This window comes from Chrysochloris asiatica, unplaced genomic scaffold (genome assembly GCF_000296735.1).
Source record: "Chrysochloris asiatica unplaced genomic scaffold, ChrAsi1.0 scaffold00064, whole genome shotgun sequence".
Taxonomy (NCBI): Eukaryota; Metazoa; Chordata; class Mammalia; order Afrosoricida; family Chrysochloridae; genus Chrysochloris; species Chrysochloris asiatica.
The window spans coordinates 4,940,937-4,965,670 of NW_006408582.1; the positions used below are offsets into that span (position 1 = coordinate 4,940,937).

Genomic DNA, 24,734 nt, shown 5'->3' on the forward strand with positions numbered 1-24,734 from the left:
ATACCAGCAGGGTCACATAGTGGACAGGTTTCAGCAGAGCTTCCAGATTAAGAACATACTAGAAAGAAGGAATAGGTGATTTATTTCTGAAGGATTCTCCCCTGAAAGCCTATGACCAACAGCAAAAAACTGATACAGTATCAGAAGATGAGCTATTACGGTTGGAAGGCACTCAAAATATGACTGGGGAAAACTCTTAAAGTAAGTCAAGCCAATGATGTGAATGGAGCAAAGCTTTCAGAACCTTCATTTGATGATGTTGGCACTACTCAAAATGAGAATAAACAAGTGCAAAGATCCATTACTAACTGGAAAGAAGAATGTATGAAGTATGAGTCTAAGAAAATTGGAAGTTGTCAAAAATGAAATGGAATGCATAAAGATCAACAATATCTTAGGCATTAGTGACCTGAAATGGGCTGCTGTTACAAAATTATCAGGCATCTTTTAGCATTTTGAAGCCTAAGGTATAATTATAATCTTATAAAACAAAAGATACATTGAAGATGCAAGTTTTACCAAGCTTTCAAAATATTCTAGTTACGACAAACTGAATTTAGGACCAAACCCCCCACACCCCACATTAATAGTTAGATGCCCTTTATCATTAGTAATATGAATGTAGTGATAATGGATATCATTAGTAATATGTACTGCATGCAATGCTGTACTACTTAATTTGCTGACATTGCCATTCTTGGACGCTCACTCACAGATACTCAGTTTTATGACTTACAGTTCTAAACACTGCCTTATAGATTTCATTTTCTAAACTAAATCAGGGGCTTTAGTTGCTTGAAAACATGGACCCAAATATTGATCACACTTTCTGTACCATTATTTAGTTTTCAGAGACTTTAAAAAGAAATCATAGGTAATCTCCCCTTGGTCAGATATTAAGTAATACTATGATTGTTCAGTTCCTCTTAGAAAGAATTTGTAAGTACTTAAGATATCCTTTTTTATTCTGAGTAGTCTACTGACTAATGGTATCATGTAGCCTATTAGAAGGGGAACAGGTTGACTTAGAATTAATGTTATGAAACTGAAATAAAAATAGGCTTAATTCCCACCCCCCCTTCTCAAAACTTCAGAGCACTTTTTTTTTTTTTTTAAAGAAAAGTAACTTGGCATAGAGGAAAGAGCACAGGACTGAGAGTCAGTGTACCACCCATTTTAGTCCTAGATTTGTCATTAAATATGATTTGAGTTTGGGAAGCTCTTATACCATTTCTGAGTTCAATTTTCTCATTTGAGGTTTCCTTGCAACTCTAAAATGCTACTTTATTTCCACCCCCCCACCCACCCATCTAGGACAGTCTTGGGGGTAACAGCAAGACAGCTATGGTAGCAACTGTGAGTCCTGCAGCTGATAACTATGATGAAACTCTTTCAACTCTGCGGTATGCCGATCGAGCCAAGAACATTGTTAACCATGCTGTGGTGAATGAGGACCCCAATGCACGCATTATCCGGGATCTTCGAGAAGAAGTAGAAAAACTCCGAGAGCAGCTAACCAAGGCAGAGGTATAAGAAACAGCTGGCAATGAATTATGATTCTGGAAAAATCCAGTAAAGCCTCTTCTTAGCCTTAGTGATAATGAGTACTCCTTGTAGGCTTTTTAAATTTCCTGTAGTAAGAGTAATTTGAGATGAGTAATAAATAAAGGGAGAGTCCTAGTATGGTGCTGTGGGTTAACAAAGTTGGTTTGAACCACAAGGTCGGCGGTTCAAGCTCACCAGCTGCTCCTTGGAAACTCTCTACAGGGTTGCTATGGGTCAGAGCCGACTTGATAGCACTTCATAGTAATAATAAATAAAGGGAGGTAGATGAGCTGTCATAATTGAAATTTAGGGAGTTTTACAGGTGTTAAAGGAAAGATGAAAGAGAATGGAGAGAATATTTTAGTCCACAATATAGGAAACAGGCAAGAGAGAAGAGGTTTAAGAAGGGAGAGAAGCTTGAAACAAAGTGTATATAATTTTATTTTAGTACAGAAAATAGAGGATACTGGGCATGGAATAATTGGAACAGGAATCAAACAGGTTTGTGCTTTATTTCTAATTTCTTAATTTATAGACATCACAAAGGAAATCTTCAAGGAGTTAGCTGTAGTTAAGTACCATGGAGTCGATTCTGACTCATAGTGACCCTGCACAGGGTTTCTGAGGCGGTAAATCTTTACCGGAGCAGAAAGCCTCATCTTTCTCCTGCGGAACGGCTTAGTAGTTTTGAACTGCTGACCTTGAGGTTAGCAGCCCGATTCATAACTACTACGCTACCAGAGGTCTTACCTAAAAATCCAAACCCACTGCCACTGAGTTGATTTAAACTCATTTGTTGTTGTTAGGTGCCACTGAGTCGGTTCTGACTCATAGCGATCTTAAAACGTTCAACAGAATGAAACACTGCCCAATCCTGGGCTATCCTCACAATTATTGCTATGCTTAAGCCTATTGATACTGCCACTGTGCCAGTTCATCTCGTTGGGGGTCTCCCTCTTTTTTGCTGATTGCCCATTTTACCAAGCATGGTGCCTTCTTCAGAGACTGTTCCTTCCTGATAATATGTCTGAAGTATGAGAGATGAAGTCTGGCCATATTGGCTTAAGGAGCATTCTTTCTGATTGTACTTTTTCCAACACAAATTTGTTTGTTCTTCTGGCATTCCATGATACCTTTAGTATTGTTCTCCAACACCATAAATCAAATAAATAAATTCTTCTATGGTTTCCTTTACTCATTGTCCAGCTTTCACATGCATATGAGGCTATCAAAAATACCATGACTTGGATAAGGTGCAGGTCAGTACTCAAACTGACATCTTTGCTCTTGAATACTTTAAGAGAGGTCTTTTGCATCAGATCTGCCCAATGGAATACATCGTTTGATTTCTTGACTACTGCTCCCATGAGTATTGGTGGTTGATCGAAACAAAACAAAGTCTTTGTCAACTTCAATCTTTTCTCCATTTATCATGATGTTATTTATTGCTCCATTGGTGAGAATTTTTGTTTTCTTTACATTGAGTGCAACCCATATATAAGACTGTGGTCTTTGATCATCAGTAAATATTTTAAATCTTCTTTGTTTTCAGCAAGCAAGATTGTATCATCTGCATATTGCAAGTTGTTAATGAATCTTCCTTCAAACCTGATGTCACATTCTTCAGATTATTTGCTCAGCATACAGACTGAATAAGTATGGTGAAAGAATACAACCTTGGGTCACAACTTGCCTGATTTTAAACCAGTTCTAACAAATGCCTCTTGGTCTATGTATAGGTTCCTCATGAGTTCAGTTAAGTGTTCTGGAATACTCGTTCTCTGCAATGTTGTCCATAGCTTGTCATGATGCACACACTCGAAAGCCCTTTCCTAGTCAATAAAGCACAAGTATACCAAAGTTTGTTTATCCATTCTTCAGTTGATGGGATCTTAGGCTATCTCCATCTTTTTGCTATTGTGACTAGTGCTGCTCTGAACATGATGTGCATATATCTACTCGTGTTATGGCTCATATTTCTTGTGGGTAACTACCAAGTAGAGGAATTGCTGTATCATAAGAAAATATCTTTCTGGTATTTTCTACTTTCAGCCAAGATCCATCTAATCTCAGCAGTGATATTCCTCGTTCCACATCCTCATCTGAATCCAGCATGAACCTCTGTCATTCCCTGTCAGTGTACTATTACAGCCATTTTAAAATTATCTTTAGAAAAATTTTACTTGCATGTGGTATTAATGATTGTTTGATGATTTCTGCATTCTGCTAAGTCACCTCTCCCTGGAATGGGCACATATATGGATCTCTTCCAATCAATTGGCCAGGTAGCTGTCCTCCAAATTTCTTGGCATAATTGAGTGAGTGCCTCACGTGTTGCCTCAGTTTTGAAAGATTTCAATTTGTATTTGATCAGTTCCCAAAGGATTGTTCTTTGACAATGCCTTCAGTGCACGAGATGCCTTTCTTCAGTACCAGTTTCTCTTGATCATACTGTACTTCTTGAAATGGTTGAACATCAACTATTTCCTTTTGTTAGTGATTCTGTGTATGCCTTCTATCTTCTTTTGATGCTTTCTGCACCATTCAATATTTTGCCTAAAGAATCCTTCAGTATTTCAAGTCAAGGCGTGAATTTTTTTTTCAGTTCCCTTAGCTTGAGAAATGCTATGTGTATTCTTCCCTTTTGGTTCCTTAACTCCAGATCTTTGCACATTTCATTATAATATTTGGCTTTGTCTTCTCAAGCTGCCCTTTGAAATTTTCTGTTCAGTTCTTTTACCTCCTCATTTCTTTCATGTGCTTTAGCATCTTCTAAACTGGAGAGCAAGTTTCAGAGTCTTTTCAGACATCCATTTTGGTCTTTTCCTTTTTTTTTTTTTTTTTTAAGGTTTTTAATGTGGATTGAGTGAAAGTTTACAGGGCAGATCATCAGCTTCACATTTAGAAAATCATACACCTTGTTTCATTACAAAGATTGTAATCCCCTCCATGTACCATCAGTTAACAGTATTTCTCTCTATTCACTTTAGCTCTTTTTTTTTTTTTTAAACACTCAGGCATATATAATTATTTATACCACCAAAGGGCACATTCTACAAGTCTGCCTCCTGGCTGCCATCTCTTAGTCCCTCTCTTCTCATGAATCTAAAGTCCTCAGCCAATCCCTCTTACCATGTCCCCATCTCTGTCTCCACCTCTGATGTCACTGCTTATCTGAATAAGGTCTCACATTCCTCTTGTGCTCTTCTCCCTTGGCCATCCTAGGGTCCTCTGTTTCTGGACTATAAGATTAACTACTCCCCTGTTTTTGTTACAAAACTTTTACCTTTACAGTTGTGACAGTTGTAATTAGTCACGATAACATTTACTCCCTATTGAATCATAAGAATCTTCTCCCCATCTCTTTTTACCAGACCCATCTAGACAAGATGGAAACTATTCAGCAGGGACACTTTCTTCCCCCACAAACTCTTAAACTAAACTCCCTTGAAACCTTGTTGTAAGCCAGTCACTTCATGCCTTTATCGCCCCATCTTTTCTTGTCTTCTTAATGACCTTTTGCTTTCTTCCAGTTTGGTAAGATCAATATCACCCACAACTCTTGGTTTTTGGTCATTGATGTCTAATGCATCAAATCTGTTCTTCAGATGGTCTCTAAATTCAGGTGGCATATGTTTAAGGTCATGTTTTTGCTCTCATGGACTTGTTTTAATTTTCCTCAGCTTCAGTCTGAACTTGCATATGAGCAATTGATAGTTTGTACCACATTCTACCCCTATCCTTGTTTTGGCTGATGATACAGAGCTTTTACACCTTACCTTTCCACAGATGCAGTTAATTTAATTTCTGTGTATTTCATCTGGTGAAGTCCATGAATATAGTCATCTCTTTTTATGTTGTTTAAAAAGGTGTTTGCAATGAAGAAGTCATTGTTCTTGTAAAACTCTATAAAGAGTTCTCCAGCATCATTTCTATCACCAGTGCCATATTTTCCAGCTATCCACCCTTCCTTTTTGGTTTCCATTGTTAGCATTCCAATCACCATTAATCATAAATACATTTTTTTAAAAGTTTTTATTGTGAATTATGTGATTGTTTACATGGGAGAACATAGGCTTTACATTCATCCTATCTTATTTCATTTCATTGCAATGATTACAATTCCCTGCAAACAGCCTGTCCCATGGCTGTCAACACACAAACACTGTTACTCCCAAAGTCCAGAGTCTCCAGTTGTTCCATCTCTCTATGTCATTGTCTCTGCCTCCATCTCTAGTGTTGCTGCTTCTCTGGATAGGGTCCCGCACTCTGCTCTTCCTTTTGTTACAAAATGTCTACCTTTACATTTGCAACACTCACAATCAGTCCTGATAACAATTATTCACTACTGAACCACAAGAGTCTTATCCCTATCTCCTTTCACCAGCCCCATCCAGACAAGTTGGAAACCATTCAGTGAAGATTCTATCTTCCCCCGTACCCTCTGAAACTAGGCGCCCTCTTGAAAGCTTGTAAACCACTCAGTTTCTTGCCTTTGTAGCCCATCCATTTTGGTTGGCCTATGTCTTGAGTTATCCGTCCCTGTCAACCCTTTGTACCAGGGAGGTGGGAATGATCCTCGCTGTCAAGATTTATTCCTTTTTTTTTAAACTACTACATCCACAAGCATAGGTCAACTTCATCAAATTTTAGAGAATTACTCTTATTTTCCTCTTCTTTCTTCCTCTAGTTGAGTTCTGGTCATCCAGAAGTTGGAAGCCAGGTCAAATGGCTACTATCTGCAAGTTTGGGTGTACTTGTGCATCTCCCCTCACTTCATATCAGCCAGACCCTTTACTCTGCTCTAGTCCTCTGTGGCCATGTCCCTGTCCCTGGGCCCAGGAGTTTCCAGGTCTTGTCATACTGCTGGTCAACCAACCATGTCTGAACCCAGGATGACAAGAGTCTGTTGAACATAGTAAGATTTAGCTCACAACTTCATAGCTGTTTTCCCTCACTTCCCCTTATCAGTGACCAGTGTGGTCACCAGTCAGAGCACATGTATGCTCATGTATTCCCCCTTGAGTCTTAGTCTTGGAAGGGGGTTTATCCTGAGGGGACCTGACCACTTGCCTTCATGGCTCCCCGGCAAACCACTTGCTTGTTCTTGTAGTAGTCAATCAGACTGCTGTTATTGTATTTGATTTTTCCTGCTGGTCTTTCTTTCAAGAAATATCTCATGTTCTAGCTGTTCCATGCTGGTCTACTTGTCCTTTCAGTGGAAATTTCTCACTTAAAAATGTTCTGGATGAGGATCAGGATTCGATCTATGTTCTTATGCAGTGCAAAGTCTCCACAGGAAACCTCCTTCCCTGGGCAAGTGCTAGCCCCATTTTAGGTATCCCAGTCAGTTATAGGAGTCGTAGTGTTGTGCTGTGGGTTAATGCGCCAGACTGCAAGTTGTTTGAACTGTAAGGTCGGTGGTTCAAGCTCACCAGCTGCTCCTCGGAAACCCTATACAGGGTCACTATGGGTCGGAATGGACTCGACAGCACTTAACAACAACAACAACAATCAGTTATAGGTTGAAGACAGACTTACATGCCTTCTATGGTGATGTTTCTGGCTATTCCTGTCTCTCCGCCTCAGTTGTCTATTGTACAATAGTAGGTAAGGGAAACCAAGATTCAAATGACAGCCAAGCATCTTAACATCATATTTGATTTGGCAGTTTTGCTGGATAAATGATTCATGGTTGGCAGTTTTTTTCTTTCATGATTTTATATATGTCTCCTCATTGCCTTCTTGCCTGCATAGTTTCTGCAGAGAAGTCAGCTTTTAATCTGATTTGCTTGCCTTTGCAGGTAACACTTCTCTTTTCCCTAGCTGCTTTTAGCATTCTCTCCTGGTCTTTGATTTTGGAGAGCTTGATTATGATATGTCTTGGTGTTTTTCTTTTCGGGTCTATCCTTCCTGGGGTTCGTTCAGCTTCTTGAATGCTTATCTTTTCATCCTTCAAGATGTTAGGGAAGTTTTCTTCCAGATACTCCTCAACTGTCTCGTCTTTGGACTTCTGTTATTTATCCTGTTCTGGAATGCCAGTAATTCTTAAGTTATTTCTCTTCATGTTATTCAGCATGAATTTTAGACTCTCTACTGATTTTTTTTCTCCTTTCTCTTCTATCTTAGCAGTATTGAGAGACTTGCCTTCCAGTTCACTGGTTCTGGCTTATATCTCTTCAGTTCTACTCCTTTGCCCTTTCAGTGTTTTGTCCATTTCTGATATTTTATTGTTAATCATCTGGACCTCTTTTTGCAGGCTTTGAATTGTTTCCAATGCTGTATCTATCTTGTTTGATTGCTTCTGTAGCACTTTCCTGACTTCTTCCTTATTTTCCTTGACCCCTCTGTGGAACATTTGAATTTGTGTCTATATCTTTCTTCTGAGTTCCTTCTCAAGCAGATCCAAAGCCTGCTCTTGTTCTAGTGGGAAGTCTATGTCTGCCTCTACCTCATTTGTCTGAGTTACTCTTTTCTGATTTTGGACATGTGCTGAGATTTTTTTTTTTTTTTTTCTTGGACACTTTCAGTAGTTAATTGGGTTTTTCATGATTAAATGAATGTATGTTGCTGTGTTTTTAACCTTACTGAGTGTCTTCTGATGGATGTGATCTAGAGATAAGCTTCCCTTTTCACCTGTAATGCCTAGCAGCTGGTATTGGCTTCTGTCTAGATGGTGGCATATCATGGGGTATGCTTGTGGACTGACTATATGGGCACGACTGCTGTCTCTTCTTGGATAAGATAGGGGGAGAAAGCTCCCACTCACAGGAAAAATTGAGACCAAAAGGACCAGAAACACTAACAATTATAAAATCAGAGAAGAAAACCACCACTCAAAAACCAAGAATAAAATCGTAGCTGACTGCCCAGTAGCCTTTGCTGTGCAGGTCAGTGTGTGTGCACTGTTGGAACCTCCAGCGGTGGGTGGGGGTGTCCACTCACTCAGGCCCATACTCTAGTCACCACAGTGGAGGTGCACAAAGAGAGATTGAGAAATTAATGGAAGAAAGATTGTCCACTGTTTTTATCTCTGAAGGCCAGTTCAGTATCTGTATCTGCACAGCATAATTCTCAAAATAGCTGCATCCTTGTATGTAATAGTTGGTGTTGTTTCTTGCCTTTTATATTGAGGCTTTACAAGGTTTACATACATTTTGGCTGTGTGGACAGGCCGCCTTTTTTCTTGCTAAGTAAGTCAGGCATAAAGGTTCCCACCCAGGTCAACTTTAGGGCTGGGTCCCAGAGTCAGACATCATAAGAAGTAGCCAAACGATCAGTCTGTGGGACCACTGGGGCTCCTCTCAGGGGCCTCCCCACTGTGCCATGGGAAAACCATGGGCGCAACACTGGACACTTTTGGGGGTGCACTCCCACCCACCTGAAGGTGTCTGGGCTGGGCAGTGAAGGTGCGTCAGGGGAGAGGAGGATAGTAAAGTATAAAGTCTGTCACATGTCTTTTTCCAGAAGCTCTGCAGTTTTTAGCACTGTGTCACTATACCAGTCTGGCTGTAGCCCCCTCAATACATCTTGATGGCATGTTTGAGCAATTTCAGATTGAAGAAGTTGGTTGCTCTAGCAGTTGGTTCATAAAATTGAGTAATAGTGGTATTATAGGCATATGGATATTTTCCTATCACAGTTTTATACTTCAAGATAGATCTTAAAATGTTCTTTTTGTGATGAAGGTGACACCATTCCTCTTCAATTTGTCATTCCTGGCATAATAAATTGTGTAATTGTCAGGTTCAAAATGACTAGTACCAATCCATGTCAGCTGACTAATGCCTAGGATCTTGATGTTTATGAATTCCATTTCATGTTTTACAATTTTGAATTTTCTTAGGTTCATACTTTGTACATTCCATGTTCCATTTGTTAATGATGTTTGCAGCTGTTTCTCCTCATTTTGAGTTGTGACCCATCAGCAAATGAAGGTGCTAAAAGCTTTAGTCCATTCACATCATCATGATCAGGTCTACTTTGAGGAGGCAGCTCTTCCCCAGTTGAATTCTGAGTGCCTTCTAGCCTGAGGGGCTTCTCTTTTGTTACTACGTTTGACAATATTCTGTTGCTATCCATCATGCTTCAATATTGAATATTCTGGTGCTAACCATGTTTCACACTATTCATAAGGATTTCAGTGGTTACATTTTCAGATGTAGTCTGCATCTCCTTCTTACGAGTCTTGTCGTAGTTTGAAAGCTCAGCTGATACCTGTCCACCATGGGTGATCCTCCTGACATTCAAAATACCCGCAGCATAGCTTCCAGCATCACAGCAACACACAAGCCACCACAGTGTGAGAAACTGACAGAGAAGTGATGTATTTAGACTCATAGAGTTCCACAGACTGTAACTGTTTACAGGAGGAGACAGTCTCATCTTTCTTACATGGAACCTATTGTGGGTTTGAACCACTCAACTCTGGTTAGGCAGCCAGAGACCTATTATTTCAGCTTTTTCATTGTATGTGTAATTATCCTTATGGAAATAAATTATAGTAGGACTTACATGTCTGTTTAGTGGCAAAAAATTTGTTCTTCTCTTTGGATCTTCTTGTGTGTATCTGAATTAAGTATTCAGCTTCAGAAACACCAAAATTAGACTTGTGAAGAGTTTGTTTTTTCTTTTTCATTAACAGAAGAAAAATATATGTCATAATAAAGAATACATAAGTCTTTATTCTTACTCATAGGATTGCTTTGAGTCATAATTGACTCTACTGCAGTGGATTTAAAACAATATGTATCTTTATTAGTATGTGCTGTTTTTACATCAGTGTTATAGAAATATTAAGCAGAGAGTACAAAGAGTTCCCATGTATCCACCTCCCCCCCACCTGCACACCCACTTTCCACTATTATTAAAATCTTGCATTAGTGTGCAGTAAATATATATGTTGCAACTGAAGAATGCATATTGATGTATTAAAATTTGCTAAAGTACGTAGTTTATATAAAGGCTTTTTTTTTCTTTGTCTTACAGAGTTCCATGAATTTTAAGAAATGCATGATACCTTGTGTTTACAATTCCATTATCATGAAGGAGACCTTCACTACCCTAAATATCCCAATGTTTTCTACTTAATTCTTCCCTCTTTCCCTCCTTCCTTTTCCATGAAACCCTGGCAGCCACTAATGTTTTTACTTTCTCTCTGTTTTTCCTTTTCAAAATGTCACGTAGTTCCAGTATATAGTGTTTTCAGACTGACTTCTTTCACATAGCAATTATATTTAAGTTTGCTCCATAACTTTTAGAGTCCTGGTTTGACCCTGTAGGATAAGCACTGGACTGCTAGCCCCAAGGTTGGCGGTTCAAACCCATCAGCTGTTCCTTGGAAACCCTATACACAGGGTCACTATAAGTTGAAACTGATTCAGTGGCACTTAACAATAACAACATATCTTTTCACGCGTTAATAGCTTTAAAAAAAAATTCTGAATACTATTTCATTGTATGGATGTTACACAGTTTTTTCATCTATAGGAGATCTTTGTTGCTTCCAGTTTTTGACAACCTTAGATCTTTATTGAAATTCAGTTCTGTATAGTTTGATTATATAAAACATTTAGTTTTTGTCCTAGTTCATTCTGTTCCCAGAAGTAAAGTTTCTTAGACTGCCTTTTGTTCCATTTAACACTGTCTTAATCTATCAGCCTCTCAAATAAATTGCATGAGAGTTCTAGGAATGTAATATTTGCTCTTTGCCTTGTGTATACAACTTTTAAAACTATTCTAACTTCCATTCTGATATCAAATATTCATGAAATACCATTTTCATTATTTTTCTGTACATAGGTCTACTATGTGACTTCATTGCCTGTTTTCAAAATTCTCTGACCAGCACTTAATTCTCCATGTTCCCTCTGGGCATTACTCATCAGTGACCTATTAGTGTACTTTATGTCTTTCTCTATCTAAATTCTGTCTCTCACTAGAGTCATGCTGAAATCTTGCATCCTTAATGGAGCTATTCTCAGTTACCTGGTCCATATTAATCATCGGTTTTTCTGATTTCTTGTACTTTTAATCAGTGCCCTGATTAGTCACGTTTGATAAATGCTCTCAAAATAATGATTGTTGGATGTGATTATGATGATTAAAATTTGAATTAACTTTCTAAAGTAAATAAAATTAGTTTCATGTCTATTATATAATTTCATCCTCATATCTAATTCAGTGAAATAATTTGTATTGCCTTTATTTTACAGAGAAAATATTGAGATCCAGAGAAATGAGTAATTTTTCCAAAGTTATCCTGATTTTTAAATTTCTGCTATTCCAAAAAGATGATGCTTAAGTTTAGTAAATGTATTTACTCTATTAATTTTTCTTCTTCTTAACTGTGATGTTTTGACGTTTTTTGTCGTTTAATTTGAGGGAGCTGTGCAGGAAGAGTGTTGTTTCTGTCTCAGTGACCTTGGATCACTGTTTGCTCCCAGACCCCTTTTCCTTCCCTTTTCTTTCTTTAACTTCCTATGTTTAACAGTATGTCTTCTTCTTATGACAGCAACTGTAGCTGTCAAATTATTTTCATTCATAGTCTCTTTTGAAGTGCTACTGAACATAACCTTTTCATGCCCCCTACAAGAATATTTCTTAAATGCAATCAAAGTTTTTGTTAATATAAGAAACTCAAGTTGCTCACATGTACTTAATTACATTTTTTCTTGTATTCTATTTGAAGCATTGACTTACTTTTGTCTGTTGACTTACTCTTTATCCTGTTTTATAGGAATCATTGTAGTTCATTTGAGGTTCTCTGATATTCTTTGCCTGTCTTCCTGTTGCTAACAACACTTTTCAATTTGCTATCATGTGTAAATTTTGCCTGTATAGTTGAATATCTTAAGTCACTAGTAAAAACTAGAATTAAATAATGTGTATTCCAATAGTTATATTTATGAGCTATTGAAAATTTTTAAATGGCTTTTTTGTTTTTATCTCCATAATTATAATTTGATATGTATAATAAATTGGAGGAAAAGGAAAAACTTTAATCTTCTTTTTATGCATATGTTAAATTGCTTAGGTTGAGTTTAAGGCTCTCATAACAGTCTGTTGTTGTTGTCTAGTGCCGTCAAATCGATTCCATAGCGACCCTGTATAGAGTTTCCAAGGAGCAGCTGGTGAGCTTGAACCGCCAACCTTGCAGTTCAAATGGCTTTGCAGTCTGGCGCATTAACCCACAGTGCCACACCAGGACTCCTCATAACAGTTTTAGATGCTATTAATTAGTGACAACCAATTTTTATGTCTTAGGTAGAACAAAGATGTCAGTGTGCTGTAGAACTCATGTGAGGCAGGTTGTTACTTATATCCCTTTCGTTTTACCTAATTCTGTTTTTTTTAGGGTATCATACAGACATTTCATGAAGTGAATATTTTTGCTTGTAGGCAATGAAGTCTCCAGAGTTAAAAGACCGACTGGAAGAATCTGAGAAGCTAATCCAGGAAATGACTGTGACCTGGGAGGAGAAATTAAGGAAAACTGAGGAGATTGCACAGGTTTGTGTTTCCTGATTTAAGAGATATAACACTTGTGGTAGTTTGTACAATGGAACTCAGATGACGTTTCTGGTTCCTTTTTAAATCTTAGTTTGGCAGATGGTAAATCTAGCACTGTTAATAGTACTCTGGATCCAAGAGGAAGTCCTTGGGTGGTGCAAACAGTAGTCAGTTTGAACCCACTCAGAAGCACCATGAAAAACAGACCTGCCAGTCTTCTTGAAAACCCTATGGAACAGTTCTACTCTGCACAAATGGAGTCACCATGAGTCAGAAATCTACTTGATGGCAACTAACAACGTCAACAACAGAGCTAAGAGTCACTTGTGTACAAAATTAACTTGAAAACTAAGGAAGCCATGAATAAACTAATAATTGATGCTTCATTATGTAAGAAATAATTTTTTTAGTGCCAGAGTAATTTTTAAAACATTTTTAAAATGAAACAACCATTTTGTCCCTCTGGCTCAGAACAACTAGTTCTATTAAGTGCTCTACAAGAATTTACTCAAACTACAAAATTATTAGTAGTATATAGTAGGATGTGTGTTTTGACAACTCAGCAAGAATAATGTAAGATAAATCTACAGTGACTGTTTCTCATTACTAGAAAACTTGCTATAGATGTAATCTAAGAGTCAGAAATGTTAACATTGGGAGAAAATCCTTAGAAGTCTAACTGTCTCCTTACTAAAATACTATTAGATAAGTTATTTATCTTCTGTGTTAGAAATGTATATGGTAATGAGGAGCTCAGTACTGCATCTAGCAGTTTTTTCATTGTTGGATAACATTAAAGTAGCTTTTTAATATAAATATTTTATTGTTTCTCTATATTCTTTGGCTCTAATTCATTCCTCTAAAGCTAAGAGAATAAGAAGTATCCTATTTTCATACTTGCATATACTTATGTGTTGAACTCTATGCTAAGCACTTGTTCTGTGTATTGGTTCTGTGTTTTGCTTTATTGAAGATTATTTTGGGTTTTGGATTTAATATTACATGTGTGTCAGTACGTTGATTAACTGTGAAATTCATTCCCCTTACTGTGTCCCATTAGGTGCAGAATGAACTTGACCTCTGTTTTCTAATTTTATATCATAACATAAGATAGTATTTTTTTCAATCCTTTCAAAAGCCCTGTGAGAAAGAGGACAATTTTTACCTAATTCACTTCTTCAGTTTTTTAAATTACCTCTCTGCCTCTTCGTTTTTTAAAATTAAAAGTCCCTGGTGTTTACAGCTATTTCTTATAACAGAGAATATGTAGCACTTACTACAGATAGTCCTTGATTTATGAGGGGGTTCTGCTCCTACAACTGTCTTATGTTGGTTTGATGTAGGTCGAATAATATTGAACATCTGTGAGTGAACATCTAGAAGGATAACATCATTGAATTATGCTAAAGCACAGTGTATGTTATGGATTACTAATGATAAGATGTACAAAAAACCTCAAACAGACTGTCATGACTGTGGTTTGTCTTACCTTGAGCACATCATAAGTTGAGGACTGCCTGTACTGATTTCATCACTCAGTAGAGTCCATCTTTAAATGTCTTGTTGGGAATCAAACTTGAGATGTTGTTGGAGAATTTTATTTTTACTAAGCATAATCTGGGTATTATATTTGTAGCAATACACAATAGGATTTTATTTGAGTTTTTTTTTTTTATCAACAATTTTCAAATGCAAATAAAGGTAACAGAAGAGTATAATAAAACCACATGCACCTATCACCCAATTTTATTACATATTAGCATATGGACAATCTCATTTTTTAATATCCCTAAATTGGGTTATTTTAAAGCAAATTCTATACTAATTTATACCTACATTTTTCATTTATTATTATTCATGGACATTTTCCCATATTATTTGTAAAGATATGTTACTTCTCATTATGAGAATGATTCCTGCTTCTCAGAAGGAACCACAGAAGATAAGTTAGACTGGCTTTCTTCATTTTTATCAGCATGGTTTCTGTATCAAAGACAGTAATTTCTTGAAATTGAGTGTTGAAAATGCCTAATATCTCTTGCTAAGATGCTCAAAATTTCTGAAAGAATCCTTTAATTCTTTTTGTTAGAAGAGACACTTGATTCAAAGTCCCAGGATCATAATATCCCTTTGTTCCTTTTGATTATAGTATCTTTGAATGTAACATATATTGACTGAGTTGTAGTACCCGTATAAATTAGGATGGTATGCCTAGAAACACCAGAATTCTGAGGGTTTATTTTAATTATACTGCAAACTGACTCAGTAGCCCTAGCTAAATTACTTCATAATCTGTTGTCTGTCCCCAGAATCAAAAGGCCTTTGTGCCCGTGACTCATCACTACTTGCTGTTTATAAATATTCAGACTCCTGACATTGCCCTGATTCACATTAATCATAGAGTATTAGGGTGTAGGATTTATATATTCATTCCTATATTATATGGGTCAGAGGCAGGTAGGCATCAAGGATTGCATGCTTATGAAAAGAATTCTTTTGTTTTAAAGTTTTTATTGTGAATTATGTGGTAGTTTACATGGGAGAACATTAGCTTTACATTCATCCTATCTTACTTCGTTTCATTGCAATGATTACAATTCCCTGCATGCCTCATCAAACAAAGGGTACACCCCACAGGCCCACCCCCTGGCCATCAACACACAAATACTCTCCCTCCCAGAGTCCAGAGTCCCCACTCGTTCCATCTCTCCATGTCATTGTCTCTGCCTCCATCACTGGTGGTGCTGCCTCTCTGGATAGGATCCCACACTCTGCTCTTCTACCTTGATGGTCCAAGGGACCTCTGCTCCTTGACTGCAAAATCAACCACTCCCCTCCTTATGTTACAAAAACATCTACTTTTACCTTTTCAACACTCACAGTCAGACCGGATAGCAATCATTCACCACAAGAGTCTTATCACCCATATCCTTTCATCAGCCCAGTCCAGACAGGGTGGAAACCACTCAGTGGAGATTCTACCTTCCCCCGCACCCTCTGGAACTAGGCTCCCTCTTGAAAGCTTGTAAGCCAGTCACCCCCATTTTGGGTAGCAGATGTCTAAGTTGTCTATCCATGTTGACCCTGTGTACTGAGGGGGTGGAAATGATCCTCGCTGTAAAGATTTGTTCCCTCCTTTGAGATACTACATCCACAAGCATAGGGCAAGTTCGTCAAATTGTAGCAGATTACTCTTTTTTTTCCCCTCTTCTTTCTTCCTCTAGTTGAGTTCTGATCATCCAGTCTTTGAAGCCAGGTCAAATGGCTACTATCTGCAAGTGTGGGTGTTCTTGTGCGTCTCTCTTCTCTTCATATCAGCCAGATGTTTCACTCTCTGCTTTAGTCCTCTGTGGCCATGTCCCTGTCCTTGGGCCCAGGAATCCCCAGGTCTTGCCATACTGCTGGTCAACCAGGTCTCAACCCAGGTTGACAGGAGTCTGTTGAACGTGGTCGGACTTAGCTCACAAGTTCATAGCTGTATTTCCCCCCACTTCCCCTTATCGGTGACCAGCGTGGTCAGCAGCAAGACCACATGCCTGCTCATGTATTCCCCTTGAGTCTTAGTCTTGGAAGGGGGTTTACCCTGAGGGGACCTGACCATTTGCCTTGATGACTCCCCCACGAATGACTTGCTTTTTCTTGTAGAAGTCAATCAGACTGTCATTACTGTTTCTGATGTTTCCTGCTGGTCTTTCTTACACAAAGTATCTTCTGTTCTTCTAGCTGTTCCAGGCTGGTCTGCTTGTCCTTTCAGTGGAAATTTCTCACCTAAAAAGATTCAGGATGAGGATCAGGATTCCACCCTATGGCCTTACGCAGTGCAAAGGCTCCACAGGAAGCCTTCTTTCCTGGGCAAGTTCTAGCCCCATTTTAGGTATCCCAATTAGTTATAGGCTGAAGACGGACTTACAAGCTTCTATGGTGATGTTTCTAGCTATTCCTTTCTCTCCATCTCAGTTGTCTATTTTACAATGGTAGGTAAGGGACAGCCAAGCATCTTAACATTATTTCCCTTCTTTCACCCATTCAAACCATGCCTCAATCACTGTATCCCAGAGCCCTATTGTTCCAAGGTTGTGCATACATCATTATTTACCTCTGTCCCACTAAGTCCATGCAAACCTCCCTAACTGTTCTTTCATTCTCCTACCCCTTCTTGTGTATTGACTCCCTTCCCCCCCAGCGCCCAAACTATCCTATGACTATTCCCTACCCTGTACTCCACCTTCCCCTCCTTCCCCAACTCCTTACATCCCAGTAACCAGCAAATAATTTTTCCCCCTCCTTTTACTGTGGGTAGTGGTTATGAATCGGGTAGCAAATCCGATCAACAGTTCAAAATTACCAGCTCTTCCATAGGAGAAAGATGAGGCTTTCTGCTCCCCTAAAGATTTATAGCCTCGGAAACCCTATAGAGGGTCTCTATGAGTCGGAACTGACTCCATGGCACATGACAACAACTTTTTCTTAGTGTTTTACAATAATGGGCCTATGTAGTAATATTTCTCCTTTATAACTGACTAATTTCACGCAGCATAATGTCCTCAAGGTTCATCCATGTTATGTGGTAGCTTGCAGCTTCCTTGTTATTCTTCAAGGTAGCATAATATTCCATTGTGTGTATATACCAAAGTTTGTTTATCCATTCTTCCATTAATGGGCACTTAGACTGTCTCCATCCTTTTGCTATTGCGAATAGTGCTGCTATGAACATTGGTGTGCATATATCTACTTGTATTATGGCTTGTATTTCTTGTGGATAAATACCAAGTAGAAGAATTGCTGGATCATAAGGTATCTCTATTTCCACCCTTCTGAGGAAGCGCCATATTGTTTTCCAGAGTGGTTGGACCATTTTGCAATCCCACCAGCAATGTAGGAGGGTCCCAGTCTCTCCGCATCCTCGCCAGCATTTATTATCCTCTACTTTTTTGATCTTTGCTGTTATGAAAAGAATTGTTGAATACATTTGCAAGTTTTCATTTTGTAAATTCACATTACCTAATTCTTTGAGTGCTCACTCCATGGCATGTGCTATGGTATGTGCTAGGAATTTAACATAACATACATTCCATATCTTCAAAGAGCTTATAGTCTGGTGTGGGGAAATGGTTTAAGAAACAGATGACTACACCAAGCATGATAACATGTATGCTCCACATAGAAGGAATAGATGTAAAATTCCTCAAGCTAAGGAAAACATTCTTAACAACTTAAGTGGCTAAGAGGATTCTCTATATAACTGCAGCACAGAGTTTGAAAGTAGAAGTAGCAAGAAATGAAGATGGAGCTCTTCCTGTAAGTGGCGTGAAGTAATCTTATAAAATGGTTCTCTACTCACATGACCCAGAAACCCCCACAAAATCATGCAAATCAAGAGGTTCATATCTTTGTGTCCATTTTAAGAACACCCATGAAACTGCCCAGGCCATCAAGGGTATGTATATCTGACAAGTCATCAAGTACCAGAAAGATGTCACTTTGCAGGAGTAATGTGTACCATTCCGATGTTACAATAGTGACATTAGTAGGTGTGCCTAGGCCAAGCAGTGGGGTTAGACACAGTGGCCCAAAAAGAGTACTGAATTTTTGCTGCACATGCTTAAAAATGAAAAGAGCAATGCTGAACTTAAGGGTTTAGATGTGGATTCTCTGGTCATTGAGCACGTTCAGGTCAACAAAACCCCCAAAATGAGCTGCTGAACTTACAGAGCTCGTGGTTGGATCAACCCCTACATAAGCACCCCCTACCATGTTGAGATGATCCTCACTGAAAAAGGAACAAGTTGTTCCTAAACTAGAAGAGGAGGTTGCACAGAAGAAAAAGATTTCCCAGAAGAAACTGAGGAAACAAAAACTTTTATGGCTCAGGAGTAAATTAAGCTAAAAGTAAAAGAAAAAGAAATGAATATGAAGAGGAGAACAAATGGGTCAGATCTAAGTATTTTGTCAATTTCGTTAAAGAAACTTTGGAAAGTCACTGAAGATACTTAGCAAGAGAATATCTTAATAACTTTGCTTTTCAGAAAGATCACAGTTGAGTAACATGTATCCTCATTTACCTGTATATCCTGAATTGAATGAGAAAGATAAATTTAAGTTGATAAATATTTTTAAAATGAAATTTGAGAACTCAATAGTATACTTAATGACTATGTGTACTGTGCTTTATTTTTTAAAATAAAAGTTATACTAGAGAATTAATTTGGAAAAAAAGAAAAATACAGTTATCTGCAATTCCATAACACTAAGATAACATAGAATAATTTAATCATTGTTTTAATGTTGTAAGATCTTTTCTACCTGAGCATCTCAATTGATGCAGCATTAATACTTCTCTAATACTTACAGGAGCGACAGAAACAGCTTGAGAGCCTGGGGATATCTCTTCAGTCTTCAGGAATCAAAGTTGGGGATGATAAATGTTTCCTTGTTAATTTGAATGCTGATCCTGCCCTCAATGAACTCCTGGTTTACTATTTAAAGGTGAAGTAATATGCTTTGTTACTAGTTGCCTTCCATGAAACAGGAAAATATTATGCAGTATTGTTTTAAACCTGCTTATTCACAAAACAGAGATAGCACATTGTTTTCATTGAATAAACTGGTACGTAGAAAATCTTGGGTTTCTGGGATAGAATGTCTTCTTTTTTTTTAGTCTATAAGTGATGTCTTTAAGCCTAATGATATAAAAATTGACAATGTGGTATTTTCAAAAGTTAATTAGCATAGGCTGATTTGAACCCCAGGGTCAGTGGTTCAAACTCACCAGTTACTCCTTGGAAACCCTATATGGGATTGTTATGAATTGAAACCTGACTTAACAGTACTTAACGTATAAGGGAAATTGGAAACTTCAAGATTTAATGAATGGCTTTTAAAAACTAAATGATTTTTTTAGTCAGTAGACTAAAGTTTTTGTGGCTTATAGGAAGCATCTTTTATTTTAAGCAATAATTTGTTTTTGAAAATGTGCATAGCAAATTGTATGTCAATTCAACAATTTCTATATGTTAAATTCAGTGACACCACATTTTGTAAGCTGTGCAACCATTCTCACCCTCCTTTTACAATTTTTTTTCTCTACCATTAATATGAACTCACTGCTTAGTTTATGAAGCATATGTTTTTGTGAGGGGTTTGCTAGCCCAAATGAAAAGATGTTAAAGAAAGTAAAGTTCTTGGAAACACTTGATAGGAATTTTTTATTTCCGGTGACTTTAGGTAAAAAAACAAAACAAAACATATAAGGATTATTGTTGTTGTCAAATGCCTTCACAATTCTGACTCATTGTGACCCCTGTACACGGTTTCCGAGCAACAGCTGGTGAGTGTGAACTGCTGACCGTGTGGTTCCTGGTCCAGTGCTGATCCTACAGCACCACATTATCAACCTGTAAATAGGGGAGTTTGGATCACTTAGAGACTGAGAGGATCTGAATACGGAATTGTTTTTAAAAATATGTAAACCACTGGAATACAAGAGACCACATTAGAATGTGCGTGAATTCTGTGTCCTTACATAAAGTATGAGGAGTGCTCCAATTTGACAAACCTCTAGAATATAAATTAATTATATAATGGACTACAATGGCTCTAAAATTGGCTTAATAAATATTAGGAGTTTTTTGTTTTTTGTTTTGTTTGTTTATTCATAGTAAGAGGAACTATATATGCCACATTAAGTGTGGGGATATCCAAAGCTGTAAATCTTTGCAGGAGGGGTTTCCGAAGCTGTAAATCTTTGCAGGAGCAGAAAGCCTCATCTTTCTCCCTTGGAGTGGCTAGTGGGCATGAACCACCAGCTTTGTGGTTCACAGTCCAGTGCTTACCTTATGAAGACATTGTGCTCCCCAACTGAGAGAACAAAGGACAGTAAAAATAATAAGCTGGTTAAACTGGAACCAGCTTTAAGATTAGAAAATTGTGTTTCATTTCTAAAAAAGAATGAAGAATTCATAGCATATTAGTTAGTCTCCCAAATACAAAGATACCCTGTTGTAGTTGCTCTGTGTGCATTTATTTTTAAAATATAAGCCCCTTTATTAATAATTATCTTATATTACCCTTCACTTTATTATGGGTTAAATCATGTCTGTGATACATACCGTGATGTGTGTATATTTCAGGTAGTGTGGCAGAATGACAATAACACTCTTCCACAATACCTGAATTGGAAGGGAGATGACCTGTGTTCTTAGACCAGTACCACTACTTGACAGATGTTTGATCTTGGTGAAGTCCTTTTCTCTTTCTAATCTACAGATCCTTCTGCTATAATTGGAAAGTATCTCTGTCTGTGTATCCTTTAGGGCTCCTGTGAGGATTCAATGAAATTGGTTATAGATACTTTATGAACAGAAACACTTTATCAGTATAAAAATTTTCATATGCCTCTCTCTTATTTGATACTCAATGTGGTAACATATATAATCTCTTTCTATTAAAAATGATATATAACTTGCTGTTTGTGAAAATAATGGGGAGTATTTTATATTATAATATCAGCTGTAGATATTCATGTTTTAGGAGAGGTGCAGTTTTAGAATATGATTCAATATTTTGCCCTTTTCATTTCTCAGAAGTATGATTTTTTTTTTTTCCTCTTGATGTCATGTAGTTCAAATCTGAATGCAAACACACACAGAAACAAGAAAAACTGTGATTCATATCTGTTCCTTAACATAAAAATTAAACAAAGAAACTGTTTAAATACTTTTGGAGGGTAATCAAAATATTTCTGGTCCCTTTGTGTGGATGTGTTTGGATTTTGTTCCAGACTGTGTGGTCAACCCTATTTTGGCAGTGTTTGAGGCAGAGTTAATTTCTTGACTGCCTAAGCTAACCCATGACAAGAGTATATTCATGACAAAGCACATTCAAAAGGATGATCTCAGTCCAAGAACAGATTTTGCTTCAGTAAAATGATACCATGATGTGGGATGGAGGAATTTGGAGGCACAGCGTTTTTTATTTCTTTGCCTTCAAATTCTCAAGTCAATTTAGAAGCTAGGCAGATAGAGTAACATGTCTAGATGTCCTTATAAAATCGGGGCACTGGATTAAAGTATTTTGGAAGTTTTTACTAGCTCCAGATTATATGTTTCTATTATTCATCTTGAGGAAAAGATTAGGCTTTCTACTCCTACAAAGATTTACAGCCTCAGAAACCCTTTGCAGGGTCTCTATGAGTCAGAACCAACTCAGTGAAACTTAACAACAACATGACTTGTCTAGAAAGCAATCTTCCATTTGCTTATTCTGTCTAGAACTGGGAGCGGCAAGGTAGGATGGCCAAACATTTGAAATATAAGTCATAAAATAACTTTGTATCATATTTATACATAAAGACAGTTCTTTACAGATTTCAGTTGTTGTTGTTAAGTGCCATCGAGTCGGGTCCGACCCATAGTGACCCTGTACAGGGTTTCCGAGGGTGTAAATCTTTACGGGAGTAGAAAGCCTCATCTTTCTCCCGCGGAGCGGCTGGTAGTTTCGAATCGCTGACCTTAAGGTTCGCAGCCCGATTCGTAACCACTACGCTACAGATTTCAGTTAGTAGGTCATATTGTCATTAAATTGCCATCAAGTCAGTTCTAACTCATAGCGACCTTGTATAGTATAGGGTTTCCAAGGAGGGGCTAGTGGTCTTGTGGTTCAAAGTCCAGTGCTGATCTGGTAGTGCTATACCAGGAGTCCAGTAGGGCATATTGTTGTTGTTATATGCCTTGGAATCGGTTCTGACTCATAGTGACCCTGTACAGGGTTTCCGAGGCTGTAAATCTTTACGGGAGCAGAAAGCCTCATCTTTGTCCCATGGAACAGCTGGTAGTTTCGAACTGCTGACCGTGAGATTAGCAACCTGATTTGTAACCACTACGCTACAGAGCATAAAGTACCAACTTTGTTGCTAGACCTTCATTCCACTTAAGTTTGCAGCATAAGTAACAGACGTTCATTATGACTGCTGACCAATCACACCATTTCTTTCAAAACCTGTCAATGATATACCTATTATTAAATGATTTACTGTAGATAAATTACAGTAAATATGAGAAAGCTGGAGCCTGTGTAAGTTGGAAGCTTTTCACAGAGAGAAAATTTTAAGTATTTTCCACTAAAAGAAGTGATAGAAAAAGTGGTTAAGATTGCGCCCTGTCAAGAGTGGAAAACTTGTGAGACCTGGAAAAACAAGGCAGTCCCATCAAGTTCCAAGTTCCAGCTCTGTAAAAAGTTAGTGATTTATGATAGGATGAATCTAAAGCTAATGTTCTCCCATGTAAACTATCACATAATTCGCAATAAAACATTTAAGAAAAAAAATGTTTTTACTGTAAATTATTATAGTGTCTCCTAGTGAAACCTGTGTGACATTGTATAGATAACAGAAAGAATGATTTGGCCAACAAAAATGAAAATTTAGTAAAGCAACAAAAAGTGATAATACTGAAAGTGAAATTTGAATAGAGTACATATGGAATTAGGATGAACAGGCTGGCCATTGATGAGATTCCTGGATATGTAGCTCGAGGAACTTAGTGAAGATGAGCTTATCACCATAAATAAGGAGAGTGATTGTGATGATAAGGATGAAGATATTTAACGCAAGCATCTGATGGAAAACACTTTAAGTGACTCTCAGAGATACTTTACAACATTGAAAGTAGGAAGGAAAAAATGGTAGAATTTTAGAAAGCATGACAGTTCAGCAAAGTATATTGTTAAACATTAATAAGAAGAAAAGCAGTTAAATTACTTTTGATAGTTTTTCTTTTTTAAACAAATAAAACAAAACCCAAACACTTCAAATCTCTGTATATCTTGTGTTCTAAATTACAGTATACCCAATAACTATTAGTTTTACTATTGTCTTCATTTCTCTGTAAATGTATAACATTATAAGAATTCTTAATGTTTTGACAGACATTTTTAGAATTCACAGAGTAATTAGACTTTCCCCCATTGAGTATTATGATAGCTTTGCCTGGTTTCAGCTTGCCCAGTCATTTTTATAGTCCCATTCTCTCTTACAAAGTAACGACTGCCTTTAGTTCTGAGGCAGTTGTGGAAATTTATACTAGCAAGAGCTAAGTTAGCTATGTTTTAAGTTGACTTAAAAACATTAAGATAATAATAATGTACTTTTGTTAAAAAATTTTTTTTTCCTGTAAAATATAGATAAGAAAAAGAATGAGGTATTTGCCCATCATTCCAATACTTAGAGATGACCACCATTAATATTTTTAATCTATATCCTCTGGATCTATTTATATATGTTTGTGTGTGTATAGATTTATATCTTTGTTGTTGTTGAGTGCTGTCAAGTCGGTTCCGACCTATAGCGACCCTGAAGAGGGTTTCTGAGGCTGTAAATCTTTACGGGGGTAGAAAGAGTCATCTTTCTCCCGTGGAGCAGCTGGTAGTTTCAAACTGCTGACCTTCTGGTTCGCAGCCCGATTCGTAACCACTATGCTACCAGAGCTCCTTTCGATTGTGTGGATCATGACAAGCTATGGACAACATTGAGAATTATGAGTATTCCAGAACACTTAATTGTACTTCTGAGAAATCTGTGCCTAGACCAAGAAGCAGTTGTTCGAACAGAGCATGGGAACACTGAATGTTTTATAATTGGGAAAGGTGTTCGACAAGGTTGTGTTCTTTCACCATACTTATTC

General features: G+C 37.6%; 1 protein-coding gene and 1 pseudogene across 1 annotated transcript in view; both read left to right on the forward strand.

Annotated features, from left to right (window-relative positions):
• Positions 1 to 24,734, forward strand: part of KIF13B (kinesin family member 13B) — a 294,477-nt gene that overhangs the window by 117,911 nt on the left and 151,832 nt on the right. Inside the window, exons 11-13 of the mRNA XM_006864335.1 lie at positions 1,315 to 1,527; positions 12,946 to 13,056; positions 19,408 to 19,542. Of these exons, the coding sequence (XP_006864397.1) occupies positions 1,315 to 1,527; positions 12,946 to 13,056; positions 19,408 to 19,542 (459 nt within the window). The remainder of the gene's footprint in view (positions 1 to 1,314; positions 1,528 to 12,945; positions 13,057 to 19,407; positions 19,543 to 24,734) is intronic.
• On the forward strand, positions 18,382 to 18,943 carry LOC102830354 (annotated as a pseudogene).